Source organism: Myotis davidii, unplaced genomic scaffold (assembly GCF_000327345.1).
Source record: "Myotis davidii unplaced genomic scaffold, ASM32734v1 scaffold88, whole genome shotgun sequence".
In the NCBI taxonomy this organism is placed as follows: Eukaryota; Metazoa; Chordata; class Mammalia; order Chiroptera; family Vespertilionidae; genus Myotis; species Myotis davidii.
In genome coordinates this window covers 5,316,807-5,337,399 of record NW_006300377.1, presented here as the reverse complement: position 1 = coordinate 5,337,399, position 20,593 = coordinate 5,316,807, and the positions used below count along the sequence as shown (strand labels likewise).

Here is a 20,593-nt window from a genome sequence, read left to right as displayed (position 1 = left end):
GTCACAGCGCTGGCCCCACCCCCGCCCGCCCCGCACAATGAAGGGGCTCCGTAAACCACAGCCAGGACTGGTAAAGTCCCTACTGTGTGCTCCTGCCGGGCCTGCACTTTTAAAGGGTCTCACTTTTAGAGAGTTTTCAAAGCATTTTCTTACTTTATCTCACCACGAGCTTAGGGGTGGACATTATTATCCCTGTACAAAGGTAAACAGGCCGGGAACAGAGAGAAAGCAATTTGCCTGAGGTCACCCTAAGGACAGACCCTGTCCCCCAGGCAGTGCCTTCTGCCACCCACTGCTGCGCTCCCCACCTTCTAGGAGGAAGAGGATTCCCAGCCCTCACCTTGACCACAATCGCCCAGCGAATATGCGCACAACCCCCCTTCCCGCTCCCTCGCTCCTCTGAGCTTCAGTTTCCACCTGTAAAGTGGGCATCACGGAAGTGGGGGCCTGGTGCACAGCTGTACCCGGACCCGCTGTGTGCCCTGTGTGGGGGGCCCCTGGGTCAGCACACCCAGAGCCTCTGGAGAGTTAGGGGAGCACAGTCACACCACAGGAGGGCATGGGGCCCTCTGGCCGGGCCTGGCAGCCCTGGGACATCGCAGGCCACCACGGTCAGGCAGACGTGCTGCCCTGTCAGGCGCTGTCTGAAGGGAGACAATGCATGACAGGTGCAGGTGGGAAGGAAAGTGTTCGAGGTGAGAGAGAGACGGGACAGTTGCCAAGCCACCGGCTGGCATCTGAACGCTGATGTCCCTGTGGACGGCCTCATCGTCGGGCGCTTGGGCAGGACTCGTCTGTATTGTAAATGGTCAGACACTTGTACTCGTGACCCAGCAATTCCACTTCTAGGTCTTTCCCCTACACACCAAAGAGTGCACAGGGACACACATCTCTAATGATGTTTATGGACAGGCTGTTTCTAATAGCAAGTAACAGCACCAAGTGACAACCAAGAGCTGGTATGGGCTGGAACAATCCTGAGAGGGAAAGATTCTCACCCATTTCACAGATGAGTAAAGTGAGGCAGAAGGTAAAGGGCTCAGCGGTAGAGCCGAGACTTGAATCAGGCCTAACTGTGAAGGCTGCCCTGACTTCTGAGTGTGGTTGGGGACCGTGGGGAGCCATAGCCCTCAGGGAGGGGGCCTGCTTTCTAGGGCCCTGAGGAGGGAGAACTGTCCACCTGTTTCTCCCCAGACACAAGTTCCTGGTTAGGGCCCAGCCTTAGCTGCCTGAAGTTATTGCCGTTTCTCTTCCTTATTGCCAATTGGTCAAAGTCCATTAGTCCGAGCCACCCAGTGCCCCTTGCCTGTGCCTCACCCCTCTGCACACCGGCCTTAGGTTCCAGGAAGAACCCTGGCCACAGCTCTAGTCACTTGTCCTCTACCAACTCCCCGTGACGCGCTGGCAGCTCACTGTCATTCCCTGGGCCTCAGTTTCCCCATCCGTCAACTAGAGATAAGGACTTCCTTTCCTGCCTCCCAGATTTTGGAGGCATAACGCTTTGAGGGATATGAGAATGGATTGGAACCCAGCCAGAGAAATATAAGTAGTAATTCTCTCTCTTCCTGGAACATTTAACAACCAGGTGTGGCATAGACGGGAGGCTGGGTCTTCCCAGGGCTGCTCAGCTAGGGGTGTTGGTTCAGGCTTCTGTCCCTGTGCACCCCCTCCTCACCTGAAAAAAGGCCTTCCCCCATTACAATCACAGTTCCTCCATGTAACTAAAACACACGCAAACCCTACCATATTCCAATTTAGTATATATATACATGCACACAAAGCTGAAAGCCAATTGATCATGCTTGTCTGAGAAGAGGAGGCAGTTAAGGGGACTTTTATGTGTTTACAATTACAAATGCTAGATGGTGTGAATAAGGGTGTTTGTAATTTTTTGTAACTTTTACATTTCAAAAAAAACAACAGCTCATTGTAGAAAACTTGAGGGGCAAACGGGAAAGTATAAAGAAGAGATCAGAACTACCCACAATCCTCTCTGCCCTCACAGAAAACCACCGTTCACATTTGGAAGGTTTCCCTGTGTGCGTCTATCATTTTGTTCTTGAGACTCCTGCCACCCGGCTTTCCTCTGCCAGTCCTTCTCAGCACCTTCCGTGTCTCCATCCCTGTCACCCACCTCCACCCATCAAAGACTTGGGTTTCCAGATTTCCATCAGGAAATCTGTGCTCAGGTCCTGCTCATCCATGTGAATGACCCTCCTCAGGGACCTTCATCATGACCCCAGCCATCCTCTCTGGGTCATGCCTTAAACAACCCCCTCTGACATCCCCACCTCAAGCATCCCTACAGGCACAGCATGCCCACCTCCCGACGCCCACCTCCCAACGCCCACCTCCCGACGCCCTCAGTCCCTGACTTCACAGAGGCCACTGGCCCATTCCCTTTTCTGCTGTTCAATCAGCACCCTGCTGGCTCTTCATCACCGAACCTACACCACAAGGTTGAGCATCTGAAGGCCAGGTCAGCTGTTCAGGTGAGAGATGAGAAGTGTAGGGGACTTGGACTTGGGCCAGGGTAGAGGCTGTGGAGATGGAGAGCAGAGGAGAGATTTGAGAGATGTGATTCTAATACACATTACAATTTGGAAAGCACTGTTTTAGACCCATTTACCTCCTTACCTTATTCTTCCAGTCGCTCCTCCAGCCCCACATGGACACTTCTCCATCCCACATCCTTCCTCTTTCTGCTGTCCTTCCCACTGGCCTGTAAACATGCCCAAGTCTCTTCATCCTACAAGAACACACCCTCTTTCGACTCCTTTTGCATTTTTTAAAAAAATATATTTTATTGATTTTTTACAGAGAGGAAGGGAGAGAGATAGAGAGTTAGAAACATCGATGATAGAGAGAAACACCGATCAGCTGCCTCCTGCACATCTCCCACTGGGGATGTGCCCGCAACCCAGGTACATGCCCTTGACCAGAATCGAACCTGGGACCCCTCAGTCTGTAGTCCGACGCTCTATCTACTGAGCCAAACCGGTCCCGGCTCCTTTTGCATTTTTAGTTACTTCTTCTGCATTTCCTTTCCATTCCCGTCCAAACCTCCAGAGTGGATTAGCTTACATGCTGTCCCCATCCTCTCCACTCTCACCTCCTCCTAAGTCCACAGCAATGTGGTTCAGCTCTCTGCTGGGAGAGCCCTTGTCTAGGTCACCAGGATATCACTCCCCTGAACCCAATGGAAGCACCTCTTTCCTGGTTTTCCTCCTGCCTCTCTGGTTGTTCCTTCTCAGTCTCCTCTGTGGGCTTTTTGTCGTCAGCTCGACCTTTAAGCGTTGGTGTTCCTCTGCATCCTTTCTGCGTCCTTTCTTGTTTGCATTGGTTGGTTCATGCTTTGTTGTGGTTCCCTTTTTATATGGCGATTCTCAAATCACTGCCCCTCACCTGGACAGCTCCCCTGAGCATCAGACTCAAGTATCCAATCACCTTATCTCTCCACCTGTGTGTCCCGCAGTCACCTCAAGCTCAACATGCACCAATCGATAGCTTCATCTTTTCTCCTAAACTGCTTCTCGTGTATTTTCTGTCTCGGTTGGTGGCATCATTGTGTACTTAAGCCAAAGCCTGGGATCCATTCTTTACTCCGTCTCTTTCTGTATAAAGTCAGTTATCAGGCCCTGCTGATTTACATCATAAATGTTTCTATAACAAGCGCCTTGCTTTGTCCCTGCTATTCCTGTCCTTGCCCTTGTTCATGGAGCATCTCTTGTCCCCAATTGTTTTTTTTACACGACTAAGTGATCTTCCTAACGTATAAATCAGATCACATTACTCTTCTGCTTAACATCAGAAGTAACACAAAAGAAAGTAAAGAAGACAAATAAATGGAAAGGTATCTGGGGCTCTTGGATTGTAAGGTTTAATGTTGTTAGGATGACAATTCTTCCCAAACTGATCTACAACTTGAATGCAAACCCTAGCAAATGCTTTTTAAAAAAAATAAAAATTCACAAGTTGATCCTAAAATCATATGGAAATGCAAAAGATCCAGGATAGCCAAAATAACCGTAAAAAGAAACAATTACACTTCCCAATTTCAAAATGTACTACAAATCTACAGTAATCAATACAATGTGGTGCTGGCATAAGAATAGACATACAGATGAGAGGAATGAAATGGTGAGTCCAATAAAGAAATCAGAAATAAAAATACACATATGATCAACTGATTTTTGACAAAGGGTACCAAGATGATTTAAGGGAGAAAAACAGTTACCAACAAATGTAGCTGGGACAACTGGGTATCCACATGCCAAAGAATGAGATTGGACCCTGGCTGGTGTCACTTAGTGGTTAGAGCATTGACCTGAGCACTGAAGGGTCGTAGGTTCAATTCCCAGTCAAGGGCACATACCTGGGTTGCAGGTTCAATCCCAGGCTCTAGTAGCGGTATGTAGGGGAGGTAACCAATCAATGTGTCTTTCACATTAATGTTTCTCTCTCTCTCTCTTGCCCTCTCTTTTTCTCTCTCTTCCCTCCACCATTTCCTTCCTCTCTTCCACTCTCTCTAAAAATCAGTGGAAAAAATATCTTCAGTTGAAGATTAACAACAACAAAAAAACAACAACAACAAAAAGAATGAGGTTGGACCCCTACCTCATACCATATACAAAAATTAACTCAAAGTGTAAGAACTAAAACTATAAAACTCTTAGAAGAAAACGTAGGCATAAACCCTTGTGACCTTGGATTAAGCAATGCTTTCTTAGGTATGACACCAAAAGCACAAACAACCACAGATTAAATCTGACTTCATCAAAGTGAAAAACTTTTTTGCTTCAAAGGACATAACAAGAACATTAAGAACAGAGGCCCTAAGTATCTCATATATAGCTCACCACTCAATATTCAGCGCCTAGAACAGTCACATGGTAGGCGTTAACTGATGAATAGAGCATTAAATCTGTGGTTCTCAAAGTATGGTCTGGGAACCCATGAGGGTCCTCAAAGACCTTTTCAGAGGATCTGTGAAGTCAAAATTATTTTCTTAATCTACTTTGATGTTCTGTTGCTTTTTTGATGGCGGAAAGGCAATGATGAGTAAAACAGCTGGCCCCTTAGCACAAAGGAAGGCAGCGGCTCTGAGCTATAGACGTAGTCATTGTATTGTCACTGCCATGTGCACACAGTATGAGAAATAAATATGCCAGTTTCACTCGAGAATGACGTGATGAAACAGTAAAAATCATTAACTCTATTACATTTCTACCCCTGGGTATACTTCTTTTAAATATTTTGACAGAACGGAAGCATTCTGCTGGCTGCCTAAGTACCATGGTTGTCTCCAGGAGAAGCACCTGTGCCATTGTTTGAGTTGCAAGCCGAACTAGCTGCTTCTTTTCATGAACACCATTTCTCCTGATTGAAAGATACACGAAGCTTATGCAAATGTGGGTTTCTGCAGACATTTTCTCTAAAATGAAGGAAGTGAGCCTGTCAATTCAAGGAGAAATATTGAAAATATTTGCTGCCAATGATAAAATTTGAGCTTTTGAATGAAAAAAAGACTTTTGGAAAATTCAACATTTGGAAGACCTGTACCACTCAGTGAATCAATGTTTTCCAAGCGACCAATACAAGATGTTACAAAATCATGAATGAATAATGGAAGCATTCAAAGTGCAAAATAGCCTGACCGGTGTGGCTCACCAAGGCAGGCCACAAAGGTCAAGTTGAGCAGCATCTCCAATGCAGGTTAAGAGGAGGGACAGTGACCCTGTCCTTGCCGGATCCTTCTGATGACAGCCCAGGCCTCAGAATCCAAGCACACAGTGCCAGCAGTCTTCGCTCACTGTCGCCCTCCGTGCATGAAGCCCTCTCTCTCATATCTGCATGTGAGACAGCCATGTCAGAGTGGAGGTGGGTACAATATCTGGAGTTCCAGATCTGGGTTGTGGCCTCCTCCTCCTCCTCCTTTTTTTTTTTTTAGTATAGCAGTAATGGATTTTATTTTAATTTTATTAGCTTGCTTCGTTTTTGATCTGGCTGTGATCTCCAGGAAAGCAGTGGCCATGTTTGGGTAAGTTCATGAGCTTCTTACGTGTACAAGAAAGAGCCATGTTGAGATAACTTTTGGTAATGGGGGTGATGCAGGGACACAGAGGAAGTGAGGTATCAGGGAAGCCATCACTGATTTTAAATTCCTGGAAAGTCAGACTTGGAAGCACCTTTGAAGACTAACACGTCCCTGGAGAACAGGGACAATGGTCTGGCGACGTCAGGTGACATGCTCTGGGGATGCTCCTAGCACTTACGTCTCCCGTACCAGACAGTCCCATACAGGGGGTTGGCCTCCATCACATCTAGGTTGTTCACGGCAGCATTTGGCTGGGGCCCACATTCTGTGTCAGGCAGCTGCAGTGAGGCTGACAGGGCTGGCCGCACTGGATCTCCGTGACCTAGATCACAGCGATTCGTGAAGACGGTCAGGTCCGCCGGCCTCGGGCAGAGGCTGAGGGAGTTGCAGGCACTCACCATCAGGATTTTTTTTTTTTTTGGTCTTCTGACTTGTGTCTCAATTTTCTTCTTCCATTTTACAAAAGAAGGAGTTGGACCAGTTAGTCTTCAAAGGTGCTTCCAAATCTGACTTTCCAGGAATTTATTATTATTATTATAGTTTGGCTGCACATCAGTTCTAGCAAAATGACAAGTCATATCCTGGCTCAAAGGTTTCAAGTTGTGCTATTTCTCAGTCAGGGAACAGAAACCACTCTACTTTTAAGCAGAAAAGGACTTACTACAACAAATCAGGTATTTCTCTCTCAGCTGTTGATGCTTTTCTCTCATCGATATTTCTCCCTCTCTCTCCCTCTCCTTTCTTCTCTCTCTAAAAAATCAAATGAAAACATATTTTTAAAAAGAAGTAAAAGATAGTAAATATAAAAAGATATTAATATTTAAAAAATAATAAACCCCCTCCTTTTAATCTCTTAAAGGAGAGATTAAAAATCCTATTAGCGATGCATCCATCTATGGGTGATGTCCATTCGGTTCAGTCACAATTCTACCTCAACAACCTGTAACCTAAGGGCTACATTATCAAGTTACCAGCAATAACACACCTTACAATACTAGGGAACATGTGGGAGGTGGGGAAGAAATGGGTGGTCGCTATAAAACATAGACACACGACAGCAAGGAAAACATGAAATACTAATGTAGTCCTCATTTCTCTCTCAGGTTCTCCTGAATTGTTTATATCCATAACTTTCTTTCTCCATTGCCCATTCTAAGTTCCTTGTCTCCCAGCTAGTACCTCAGCATTGGTATGATGACCCAAATCTTTATTCCTAAAAGAATTGAGCCCTTAGTGGTCTAGCCTTTAGAACTTTTTCTCCTAAATATGGTAGTAGTACTAGAAGTAGCCCCAGAGGGTCCTTCGGGTTCTAGGCACACCCCTTCCAATCCCTCAATGAGCAACAGCAACCGGTTTCCCCGGGAATCAGGATAAATCGCTCCACCTAACACAACTGCCCCCTTTTAGGCTATTGGCTCAGTGGATGAGGAGCCCAAATTGGGCAGAAGACTGCTAGTCGATGGACTTGTTATGTGCCCTGGTGAATGTATTTCTCTTGTGGTTGTTGAGAATTGTAAACCATTTGTAAGCCATTTGACTATTCTGTAGGGCCAGCTGCTTTAGTTTGATTCCGTGGGTCTTAGCCCATTGCCTCCCTGGATGAGAGGCAGTGTTATGTGGAACACCACATGATGAATAAGACAATCAGGAAGTTTATAGATAATAATGCTGATGATCATGATAATAAATGAAATGGATACTAGTTAATACATACAGAACTTACTACAGACCAGGCATTATATGTACTTATTTAATTCTCACAATCCCAAATGAAGAAACTGAAATAGAGAGGTTAAATAATTTGCCCAAGGTCCGAAGATACTTAAACAGTGGAGCTAGAATTCCTACCCAGACATTCTGGTTCTGGAGTCTATCCTCTGAGCCACTATGCTTCTCAATGTGAACAGATAACCACATTTAGAATAACGGGGGGGTGGGAGGTGGGAGGAATGCCTGGTTTTATAATAATTGGGATTTTTCTGTTTAAAATTTCCTTGTGAATATATTAGGCTTGGCATGCATGGAAACAATCCCTATCTTGAGTGAATGTCTTTTCCAGTGAGGAGAAATTGCTGCTTCCTCTATGATGGAAGGGATCTGATATAATCTAACTGCTACTGGGTGCCCAGCTGGTCCCCTCAGAGCATGGAGCAGGGCTCAGTAGTGAGAGAACAGTCATTGCCGGAAATAGCATGGCTTCACTCCAAAATCATAAGGCTCTGTGCTGCGATTCGCTCATGGAAGTTTGCCACAGCATGTACCCTATGTCCTTATTTGCCAAGGACTTTGCACACCACTGGATCTGCTAGGTCATAAAACCAAACTGCTTGCCTTGCAGCCTGTACTCACTGCTGGCCATTCCCTTTCTGGGCGCCCATCAAAGCTGGTGGCCTTATGGATTACTTGATAAACAGGTCAGTGCAGCACAACCAAATGTGGTATGTGAACTCTAAAATCAAAAGCGATCCATCAAATGCTCAGAAGTTTTCTTCGTGGTGGGGGGTGTGCAGTGCAACAGCTCGTCCTTCACTTTAGATTACCTGCCATGTTCCAGACTCCTCAGGACCCCTAGAAACTCCACCGAGTTGAAAGTTTCTACAGGAGTATTGCCTATCCTCTACAACACATGTGTTTTTTTAAACAAGGCATTTACATACCTGCCACATGTTATTCGATCCAAAAACATGTCATCACATGTCGAGTGATGTCCTGCTGTGAAATGTGAGATGATAAAGTGCCTGCAGATGAGATTTCAACAGAGCCGGAGAGCGGACATAAGCCAGATGTACAACAGCAAGATGGACTGCTGACCCTGCAGGTGAAAGTAATCTGTGTTTCATGTTTGCTGCTCTTTGGGCAAGAGGGGAAAAGCATATTCCAGGTCAATAGTTGCATGGCTGCAGGTGCCAGCAACGTGCTGATTTGCTTTATAAAGAGGTACCTGAAAGAGCAGCTACATGCCAAGTCCTGTACAGGGCAAATGACTTAAATGTGAACAGATAGGGGTCACCACTCCTGAATTTCTCAGTCTCTGATGGTGGTGGTAATATCTACTATTCCCTCAGGGTTGCACTGTGGCTTTTGGCTTATGATTCTGGTGGGGAAGAATAGTTCTGGGGACTTCCCTTTGTTCTTCTTACACAGCTTTCACATTATGTGTCAGTGTGAAGGTTCTGCCAGTTGCCAAGTATGTCTATTACAACTGTAACTACAGGAACTGGGAAATAATAATGGGATGGATATGTGGGACAGACCCAAGCCAAAATTCCTTTTAAATTACTTGACCCCTGCCCACCTGCAGTGGCTCAGTGGTTGAATGTCGACCTATGAACCGGTTCACGGGCAGGGCAAATGCCCAGGTTGCAGGCTCGATCCCCAGTAGGGGGCATGCAGCAGGCAGCTGATCAATGATTCTCTCTCATCATTGATGTTTCTATCTCTCTCTCCCTCTCCTTTTCTCTCTGAAATCAATAAAAATATATTTAAAAAAATAAATTACTTGACCCCTATGTATTAGTTTGCTAGGTACGCTGTAATAAAGCACCACAAATTGGGTGGCTTAAACGCTACTTTATTATTTCACAGTTCTGGAGGTTAAAAGTCTAAGATTAAGGTGTCTGCAGGGTCGGTTCCTTCTGAGAACTATATAGGAGAATCTGTTCCATACCTCTCTCCTAGCTTCTGGACGTTTCGCTGGCAATCTTTGGCACACCTTGGCTTCTGCTGTTATCATCCCGATCTCTGCCTTCATCTTCACATGGTGTTCTCTCTGCGTGTTTCTGTGTCCAAATTTCCCTTTTTTATATGGCACCAATCATATTGGATTAGAGGCCCATCCTACTCCAGTATGACCTCATCTTAATTACACCTGCAACAACCCTATTTCCAAATAAGGTTAAATTCTGAGGCATTGGGGTTAGAACTCCAACATATTTTGGGGGACACAATTCAACCCATTAATACCCCATAAGCCTCTATTCTAACTAGTAGATCACAAAGACCTTTTAGGTCCCAAAAAGTACATTAGTAAGAGGTTGGAATAAATACATATCCATTTTCCATATCCAGTTTCTTCCCATTGGCCCAAATAGGACTGGTGACCAGACATGCCCTTTCAGCACTAGCCCCTTTGAAAGTTGACCACAAGAGCCCATCTGTCTGGCTTTGAAGATTCTCTCTTCCTGGCCTGAGAGGAACCTAACATTTCCTTGTCTTTAGAGTTGTTTTGCTAATCTACACATCTTGTTCCCAGCCACCTCGTCAACCTAATCTACTACTCTCCTCCTTGGTCCACTTTGTTCCAGCCATACAGGCCTGTATGCTGTGTGTGTGTGTGTAAGTAAACAGACTAAGGATGTTCTACCGAAGGGCCTTTGTACTTTATTCCTCATGCTTGGTGTCACATGGTTCTCACTCCACTCAGGACTCTAATAAAATGTTACCTTGTTGAAAGGCCTATACTATCCATCTAAAGTAGCACCACCTGCAACTCTCTTCACCTTCCCTGCTTTTTCTTTAGTGCATTTACCCTCATCCAGATAATGAATCTGATCACCTTTCCCCACTATGTTAGTTCCATGGTGACAGAGCTTTGTTTTCCTCATTAATGCATCGTATACCTGAAACATAGCAGATATGAATGAAAGCTCTACTTAAAACATTCCCTGTGTTCTAAACTGACCCGCTTTTAGGTCCTGGGTGGGTAGCTCAGTTGGGTAGAGCATCATCCTGGTATGCCAAAGTTGTGGGTTTGGTCCCTGGTCAGGGCAACAAGTCAATATTTGTCTCTCTCCCTCCCTCAAGTCAATAAAAATAAATAGATATCTGGACCAACTTTCCCGATGCATTACTCCTGGTCTCTGATGGTGGCGAAGGATCTTTCATCTGCTAACGTCTAGAAGACACAACAGGAGTGTTGCAAAGGATTAGAATAAATTTAGTTTTCCGTGGCCTCTGGTCTAGAGTTTTGGGCTTTTCTTAGAAGACAACCATAATCTCCCTTTCCTTATTTCTGCAAGAGGAAAAAGCATGAGCTGTTACCAAGCATTTTCAGTACACCATCTCAATCTTTACAGCCCCACAATTAGAATTACTATCCCCATTTCGGCGAAGTGAAAACAGACTCAGAGTAAGTTGCAAAAGTTTCACAGCTACAAGAAGTGGGGCCCAGGTAAGAATACAGGTTTGGCTGCAAACTCCTGCCCCTCCAGCAGACTTCTTTGATACCATCCAAGTTAATTGCTCTCCTGAGGCTTCAAGAGAATTGCAAGTGGAGAGTTAATAATTTGCATTTCAGATTGTCTGCCTTTTTCCCCAACAGGCTTCCTTTTTCACACGTGGACACTCTCTAGGGTGCCTTTTCCCAAAGGCCCAAAGTCCACTGACAGCATTTCCAGTTCCAGGTGCAGGGAAATGTGCTAAGTCTGGCTGCAATGCCCAAGAGAAAAGAATCTTCCAGGTTGGCTGTTGTCCAGACTCATCATCCTCATTGTAGAAAAGCACAGGCCAGGAAGACAAAGAGCAGGTGCATCTGCGAAAGGAAACAGAAAGCTATCTGGTCCTCAGGGAAAGGATGTTTGCAATTCTTCCTCTGGGCCCAGGGCTAAGGTGCTAGAGGAGTTTGGCACTGGAAGTTTCTTAAATACCGTCTGAGCCGGAGAAAGTAAGGGCAAGAAATCTCTGCCATCTCACACAATCACAAAGTAAGTTACTGCCAAATTTGGAATCTTACATCACGTCTCATGAATCTTTAACTTTCTCTGCTATACTTGTGCATGAGTGTTCATCTCTTAGACCATTTTCTAGACAGAGCCAAAATCCGAAGTAGTACCAATTTAGCTCAATTCTGACAAATTTATAAGATCAGATAAAATTAAGTATGTTGAGATTTTGATGGCATTTCTCCTCTGTCCTTTCACGACACATTTAGTCAGATTCCTTAGTCTCTCTTAAACTAACTTTGCGAAACTCGAGAAAGCTTTTGAAACATGGAATGTGTACCTGATAGCTAACAAACACCAAGGTTATTGCTTAGTGATTAGATTATGCAGAATCAGTACATTTCTTCCTCCAGTAAGAATACTGTTTCCCAATTTATAATCCTGCAATATTCACTGGGATCACTCTGAAGAGCCACTAAATTACCTCTCCATCCTTCCCTCGTCTGGAAACACATTTCTAGTAGTGACTACAATACAGAAAAGGGTAAATAAAATTCTAACAGGAAGACTGCACAGCTGCCTCTAGAGGGCAAACGAGGTTCATTTCAATCTACAGCTTCTCTATTTGGCTGACTCAGCTTAATTCTTCAGTCTGACTACACAGTCCAAAAGAAGCCTGGCTTGCTTCCTATTACGCTAGGAATCCCTAGTTATAGATGACTCCACTGCAGTCTGATTAGAATATAATCCTTTTTCCTGAGAGTAGGAACAGTCAGATCTAGAGACTGTTAAAGAAGTAGTGGTCTGTTTCAAACCCTTGGCTCTGTAGGACTACCCAAGCCAAGGAACGAGATGAGTTGAATTACAACAGAAATCTTTATTAAAACGTGACCTTCAGTAAAGTTAGCATACATACAATATACACACATACATCTGTACACTCTTTGACACACCTCACGGATTGCCACCATTAGTTTAACCAATAAATTAAAACTTAAAAAAGGGGGAGGGTGGGCTGTGGGACTAAGGGCAAAATTTCCCATGTTTTATCTGTAAGAAACTGCAAATTTCTCAGAATTTCCCTGGGTAAAACCTGTGACCAGAGAATCTTTGAAATAAAATACATAAATCTCCATCCCCACCCCCCAAAAAAAGATTTCAAAAGATGCAGTTACAACAAGTGTGCTTCTCGGAACAGGGCATTCATTCCACTTCATACTCTGGCTTCTGCACCTTCTGGCTTCAGCACAGTCTTCCCCTCAGCTGGGGCAGAGAGGTTCATATGGGCACTTGGGCTCGGCGCCACTCCTCGCCCCCTCAGTCCTAGCCCCTTTAGTCGCCTCCCTGATCAGCTGACCTGAAGCAGCACCTATCCAATCCTTCAGTTCTAGCACATCACCCTCATTGGCTCTCTTTATGGTACGTGTTCTCCAAATCACTGCTCGTCCTGTTCACCGCCAGAATGTGAGGAGCTGGAGGAGAACCCGGAAACCGTCTAGTGCTACGGAGCTGAGTCTCAGGTTGGGGAGGACAACTCAGGCTGCATAGGGGGCAAACCAGTCAAAACTGGAGTCCCACCCTCCCCATCACTGGTGCCCTAGGTTTCCCCCCTTTCAATAACATTTTATTACTATTATCATATATTTTTAATCATCACCCGAGGACATGTTTGTTTGTTTTTAATTTTGGAGAGAGAGGAAGGGAGAGGAGGAGAGAGAACTGTCAATGTGAGAGAGAAACATCGATTGGTTGCCTCCTGTACACACCCCAACCAGTGATCAGACCACAACTTAGGTATGTGCCCTGACCGGAAATCGAACCCATGGCCTTCCAGTGCGTGGGACAATGCTCCAACCAACCGAGCCACACACCTGCCAGGGATCTGCCAATTTTTTTAAACTAAAAAAGTACTTCTAAAATTAACTAAGTGTCAGAGCCTCATACTATCTTACCCAAATGTGAAAGTGAAAGAAGATGCATAGCTTTTTACTACTGCGCCACAATTAGAAGAAACCAAAAACTCCTCAGAAGGGAGTGCTGCAACCATACCATACCAGCGTCTCCAAAATAGAGAGTAATAGGCTACAGGAGCCACATCAAGCAAAGGGCAACATGAGAGCAGAAACCCACAGACCTACAAACATCAATGAACACCAATCTAACTCTCAAAAGTTCCACATGAATAGTTATACTGTTGCAAAAGCCAAGAGAAGGGGGAAAAAAGGAAAGAAAAAACCTCTAAAAATTAAGTGCTAACAAAAAGAATCAATCAAGAGCTGCCAAGAACTTGCTCAACGAAGTCACCAGGTACACACACTATATATCCCACTAGATGGTGCACAGAGCTCTAACATAAGGCATGGAGCTTCTAAAGGCCTAGTACCTGACCCAAAAATGCAACTTCTCTTGGGCATCTGACTGATCACATACCTGTCCTGTGGGTTGTAGGAACTGATTATGGAACCGGCCATAGCACGAGTACTTGCGTTGTCACTAATTGCACCAAGACTGGCTGTGTCTTTGGGGAAAATTTCCTTTTGGACATCGGCTTGGACTTCTAACCTGTGTAAAGAGGGGACGTTCAAGTTAATATGAGACCTGGGTATTCCAAGACAGTCTGCTTCTTGGCACACAGCTCTTCCATTATTCTCTTGAAAATTGAGTTGATCTGATCTTCTCCAATTGTCAAACAGCTCAAGGTAGATGCCCACACACTTTCTCTCTTAAATATCTATTGAAATCGTCCCCTCCTTTCTGTCCCCACTGCTACTGCTTAACTTCAGGCCTTCAATATCTTTTGGATAACTGAAATTGGGCACCCTCTGCAGTAGCCCTAAGTCCACATTAAAGTACTTCCAGATCAGTGCCAATGTGGACAAAGATCTGATCACTCAAACAAGTCCTCTTTTGGTTCCCTATTGACAACAGGCATTTAAGGTCTTCCTGATCCGCCTCCAAGCTCTTTCTCCAGCTCCTCTCTCATCACAGGTCTCAAGTCATAAGCACTCGGGATTTATTTTCCTTATACACCTATACATATTAAAAAAGATTAATTTCAGAGAAGAGAGAGGGAGAGACTGATAGAAATATCAATGATGAGAGAGAATCATTGTTTGGCTGCCTCCTGCACACCACATACTGGTGACCGAGCCCACAATCTGGGCATGTGCCCTGACTGGGCATCAAACCCTAACCTCCTGGTTCACAGGTCAACATTCAACCACTAAGCCACACTGGCCAGGCCCCTACACACATTTAATATTTCCATAACTTTGCACATGCTACTCTCTGGAAATTTCCTACTCTCTGGAAATTTCCTTTCTCAAGATGACAAACTCATACTCAGTCCTTAACAATGAAAGTATCATTTTCCCTCACTCTCCCAGTCACTTCCTGCTAAGTGCTCCTACAACACCTATTTATTAATCAATTTACACATCTCTCTCCCAGTCATCTGAGAGCTCCACAGAGGAAAGACTACATCTCATTCACTTTACCCTCATGTTTTACACATACTAGGAACTCAAACATTTAGCAAATTACCCCCCAAGCTATGAAATTAAAGGACATACAGGAGCCAACCTCCTACAAGAGCAGCAAACCTTTCCAATGGTGTCTCAGAGCTAAGAACCCATACCAACTTCCCTTCTTGGCTCCAATACCATTTTTTTGTACACTTAAATATTTCCTCATAATAGGTTTCACAGTCAAACCCTCTGACTCATTCACTTCCTATAGAAAGCTTTCACAGAACTGGAACAGCTGGACTGGCTAAGCTGCAGTTTCAGCAAGTCAGTCTCCAATTATGACTGTCTGCTTATTTATAGGGGTGTTGGTTTTAAGAAAGCGCAGCAGTGAATTCTCCAGAATGTGGGGGCGGGATCCCCTAACAAAGAGACAACCAGAGTCATGAGACGCAGATGGGTCAGCAGCAGCCTGCAGCTGCACATTCAAACAACCTCCAGCCTGCCGCCTGCTCCTTCCTTGTGCTGCTCCAGCTTCAGGTGCCCTTCAACACTCCACAGCCCAGGAAAACGAGGCCGTGCAATGGGGAAGCCTCAGCTCTGCCACGCACTCCCTCTCGGCTGGAAGAGGCCTTTCACAAAGACCATCGATCTAGGTGGTGCTCAGGTGCTTGTTCGTGCAATGACTATGATAGAAGACAACCTTCTCCCCTACCCCCTGAACTTGTTCTGCTTCACCTCCACCCCTCCCAGGCCTTTTCAAAATACAGCCCCTAAGTCCCATTCTAGGACTGTGGTCGGCAAACTGCGGCTCGCGAGCCACATGCGGCTTTTTGGCCCCTTGAGTGTGGCTCTTCCTAAGCCTTAGGAGTACCCTAATTAAGATAATAACAATGTACCTACCTATATAGTTTAAGTTTAAAAAATTTGGCTCTCAAAAGAAATTCCAATCATTGTACTGTTGATATTTGGCTTTGTTGACTAATGAGTTTGCCGACCACTGCTAGGAGATTCTAATTTACTAATACTGGGACAGGGCCCTGAAATCTATTTTTAACAGGCTCCCAGGTGACTGACAAGCACTCAGGTGTGGGATCTAGACCATCTGCCATCTGTTGCTTAACTCCTAATAGCCAAATGGCCATCTGGTCTCACTTTAAACACTTCCAAGGATAGGTAGCTAACTACTTACTAAGGTAATCCATTCCTTCTTTGGACTCTTACAGAGATGTTCCCTATATTCTCTATACCAGTGGTTCTCAACCTTGGCTGCACATTAGAATCCCAGAAATCAGGAGTTTAGAAAGATTCCCAGGTGATTCTAATGTGCAGCCAAGGTTGAGAACCACTGCTCTATACTGAAACAAAATCGGTTTCCCTCTAGCCATGTCATCTTAATCTACCTCTTGGCATGAGTCAGAAGTTTAATTCTTTTTTTTTTTTTTTAAATATATTTTATTGATTTTTTACAGAGAGGAAGGGAGAGAGATAGAGAGTTACAAACATCGATGAGAGAGAAACATCGATTAGCTGCCTCCTGCACACTCCCCACTGGAGATGTGCCCGCAACCCAGGTACATGCCCTTGACCGGAATCGAACCCGGGACCTTTCAGTCCGCAGGCCGACGCTCTACCCACTGAGCCAAACCGGTTTCGGCAGAAGTTTAATTCTTTTTTCCAGCTCAAGGCCCTTCAGATATTTGAAGGTAACCATCTCCCCTGCCTCCCTAACTTATTTTGCCTTGCCCCAACCCCTCCCAGGCCTCCAGTGCATTCAACTAATTGCTTCTCATGTAACAGCTGTTAAGTTCCTCTAAATATGTTCTCATTTGTCTAACTGGTGAAATAACCAAGCAAGTCGCAACTTTTTTTAGTCATAAAGTTTTACATATTCTCAACACAAGTTCACAGAATTGATTTTTTTTATCTACCAAATGGGAATAGCAAGGTAATGAAGATGACAGCACCTATAAGGCAACAAGATACAGCATAAATGCTGCTCAACTGAAGACCAGTGACAATACTGTTCAGCCTAAAGGAGAACAAAGTCTTGGAAATTCTACAAAAAATGCGCGCTTTCCCTTTATGAAGCAGGCAGCCTAATATAGTAGAGGGAGGATCTAACTATTATTCTTTACATGGAATAAGTGGAAAGAACACTGAACTTTTATAAGTCACTTAACCTTTCTGAGTCTGTTTTCTAATTGTTAAACAAACAAACAAAAAACCCCACCGATGATTAAATCAAAATAAGATGATACATGGGACATGCCTGGCACAGAAAAACGGCTCATACAGGTAATGCTGTGTTGTAATTCCAGCTGGTTCTGTCAGAAATTACCTATTGCTTACCTGCTGTATTTTCCCTTGCCAGTGGAAAGGATGCCACCACTCAGGGTGCCCCCTGAGAGGGCTGCAAAGCTGGCTGTCTCGCTGTATGGGCCCTGCATAACACTGAGTCCATCTGTAGGGCTTCCACTGGTGCTCAAGACACTGGTCAGACCTTCAATGCTACTTTCTCCAATGCTGGGATTCTTAAGGGCTCGCCAGGCATCTGCCACTGGGAATAGAAACCAAGATCTCAATTCAAGATAGCACAGCATCAACAGTCTGGCATTTTTCTGCAATGACTCTTCAGACTAGAAAATATTCACATAGAAAAATACTTATCTATTTAGTTAATGAGCAGCTACTATGTGCAGCCACCAAACACCAGGGGTTTTACTACATATCCTATATAATAAAAAGGTAATATGCAAATTGTCCCCTTGACTGGGAGTTCCACCAGGAGTTCGACCAGGGGGTAGGGCCAGCTGGCCAACTGCCATGGCCCCTCCCCCCAGCCAGCCCCGCCCCCAATCAGGGTGGGCTGCCGGACCCCACCCATGCACAGATTCATGCACTGGGCCTCTAGTTTGTATATAATTTCTCCAATAACTAGGCACTAATAGCCCCAATTTTAGGGGAACAAAAGCTTAGAACGAAATAACTTGTCCACATCATGGCTAGTCACACAAAACAAAAATTCTGATTCCAAGTCTATTATTCATTCCAATACACCATAGATGCCAGCTAATCAAACATGAAGATTTCAAAATACAATTTAGGTAATGTGCTGATTCTAGTAGGAAGCTTGAAAAACCTGTGGAGAACTCTGTGATAAAGTGGAAACATAAAGTAGAAGTCAGAAGGCTTGCTCTGATCCCAGCTCTGAAGAAGCTCTTAAACCCATTTAAGAGATGTTGAGACAAAAGCTTAAAGAAGTTCCCATTAAATGGGGAATAAGAACTCCCACCCTTTCTCTTTTGAAAGCTGTTGTAAAAAACCAAGTGAGATAATAACTGTGGAAGGTCCTCTGAAAATTATAAAGTACTGTGCAGATTTAAGACTTCATTATAATCACTACTATTACCAGGGTACTTGGAATCCTACAAGTTTGTACCTGCCACACAGAAGCAAATATCAGAGGAATTAACCTAATAACTCTGGAACAAAGAAATGAAAAGCTAAAAATACTTTACCCCCTAAAAAGCTCATTATCTGAAGTAATCCAATAGCAATCTCTCTGTGAATGTGCTGAATTTTACTGATTTTTATCTTGTGTTCCATAAATTCCAAAGGGAATGAAAATCCTCCTTTTACCTGTGATTGGGCCATCATCTTCATCAAACTCAATTTTCACTCCCTTTCCATTGGCCGTGCTAACTCCACAACCACCTCCACGACAGAGAGAAATGGGCACAACCCCATAGACATAAGCCAGCATAATGGGGACACCAATACCTGGAGGAAGAGAAGGAAACATGTCAGCAGGCCATCAGGTTGCAACTGTCCTAAATCCTCCTTCCCAGTCTGAGCACAGACAAACCACTTTAGGAAGGACCAAGGAGAGGCAGAAGATAGCTATCCCAAAGAGGCAGACTGGTCCCAACAGAATGACAACTGGCCTTAGAATCAGAAAGGCTTGGATGGAAATCTTGGCTACAACTTACTAACCATATGACCTTGGACATACCTTCCCAGGGCTGTCAACGTTCAAAAGAGGATGTATGTACAGTGCGCAGCACAGTAAGTGTTTGTTGCTTTAACTTTCCCCCTGCTGAAGTGCTAATCCAAAAACAAATCAATAACCAAACACTAACCAAGTGACTCTTGGGCTTAGGATCACCCCAGTGTTAATTCCAAAATCTTCCTGCTATGTGAGGCAGGATGGCTTAGTTAAGAGCATAGGCTCAGAAGTCAGAGTGCCTTCACTTAAGTCTCAGTTAAGTTGGCTTGGGCAAATTACTGCCCCTTCCTGTTACAATTGTGCTGCTGTAAGGATTAAATGAATTAATACATACGAAACTCAGAACTGCTTCTGGCACATGGGGAGACTCAATAAATGTTAGTTACATTACTATTATTCTGAAACAAACCCTCATGCTTCCCCAAAATAGTGTGAGGCATGAAGCAAATCAAAATAAAAGTAATTTGTTTCGTGGGTTTCACTGCAAGTGGAGAAAAAAAAGAAGCTAAAAGTGAAAAACTAGGCCTTAAAGTAATCTTCTTTAATTCAACCTTCTCTGAAAGATTTCCTAACTCTGATAATGTAGCGTGGTTGATAATCATAATAATAGTACCTAATAGAATTAATTAACGCCCAAGGTAGGATTGGTATAAAATACAGGGGCCTCCAGGGTGAAACATCTGGCCAGTTGGTCGCGTTGCTATAGTTAGAAAGCTGATGGGGAGGAAGAGAGGAGAAGAGGGGGCAGAGCGGAGTCATGGTCCTGGCCAGCTTCTTACCAACACTAACTGCAGCAATAACTGGGGATGCAATGACCGACAAAGTCACTCCTCCTGTGATAGCCAAATTCCTCTTATGTTTGGAGGTTTTCCTTCCCTCATACCTGCTATGAATCTAAGAATAAGAAAAAAATCCAGGTCAATGGACATCAATCTTTTTGCCAAGGAAGTATAAGAACAAGTGAATATCCCCCATATAAGTTATTTATATTAAAACATATCCTCCACCCCAAAGAAGCGTTTTTCTCACTTTTAACCTAATAAGACGAGGATGATATAAATGAATATAGAGAAAGTTAAATCAAGAAGAGAAAAATAACTCAGGAGGATGAAGTAAAGCATTTCACCTTTAAATCACAGACTGGGACAAACCAGGCCCAGGATATTAATAAGAACTTTCAGATCTCTTGGGGGTTTATGAAAATCCATTTAAGAAATTAGGTTTATTTTTATCCAAGAACCAGCTGGTTTTCAGGCAGCTCTGAAACATAACTCCCCCCACCCCCATTTCCTTCAAACCTTTACCAACAAACCTGAAAATGGAACACGCACAGAACTCAATGTCTTACCTTCCTGCCAACATA

General features: G+C 44.3%; 1 protein-coding gene and 1 long non-coding RNA gene across 3 annotated transcripts in view; both read right to left on the bottom strand.

Annotated features, from left to right (window-relative positions):
• RNF19B (ring finger protein 19B) overlaps positions 1-20,593 on the bottom strand; it is a 65,294-nt gene that overhangs the window by 3,099 nt on the left and 41,602 nt on the right. For both annotated transcript variants that reach the window (XM_015572819.1, XM_015572820.1), the window contains exons 4-8: positions 20,579-20,593; positions 20,010-20,124; positions 18,864-19,004; positions 17,574-17,781; positions 14,177-14,319 (exon numbers count right to left, since the gene is read on the bottom strand). The exon at positions 20,579-20,593 is cut by the window's right edge and continues 160 nt beyond it. In XM_015572819.1, the coding sequence (XP_015428305.1) occupies positions 14,177-14,319; positions 17,574-17,781; positions 18,864-19,004; positions 20,010-20,124; positions 20,579-20,593 (622 nt within the window). The remainder of the gene's footprint in view (positions 1-14,176; positions 14,320-17,573; positions 17,782-18,863; positions 19,005-20,009; positions 20,125-20,578) is intronic.
• On the bottom strand, positions 11,227-13,054 carry LOC107185219. Its single transcript, XR_001516140.1, has 2 exons — positions 12,933-13,054; positions 11,227-11,627 (listed from the first exon to the last, which is right to left on the bottom strand). It is a non-coding gene; the product is annotated as an uncharacterized LOC107185219 (long non-coding RNA).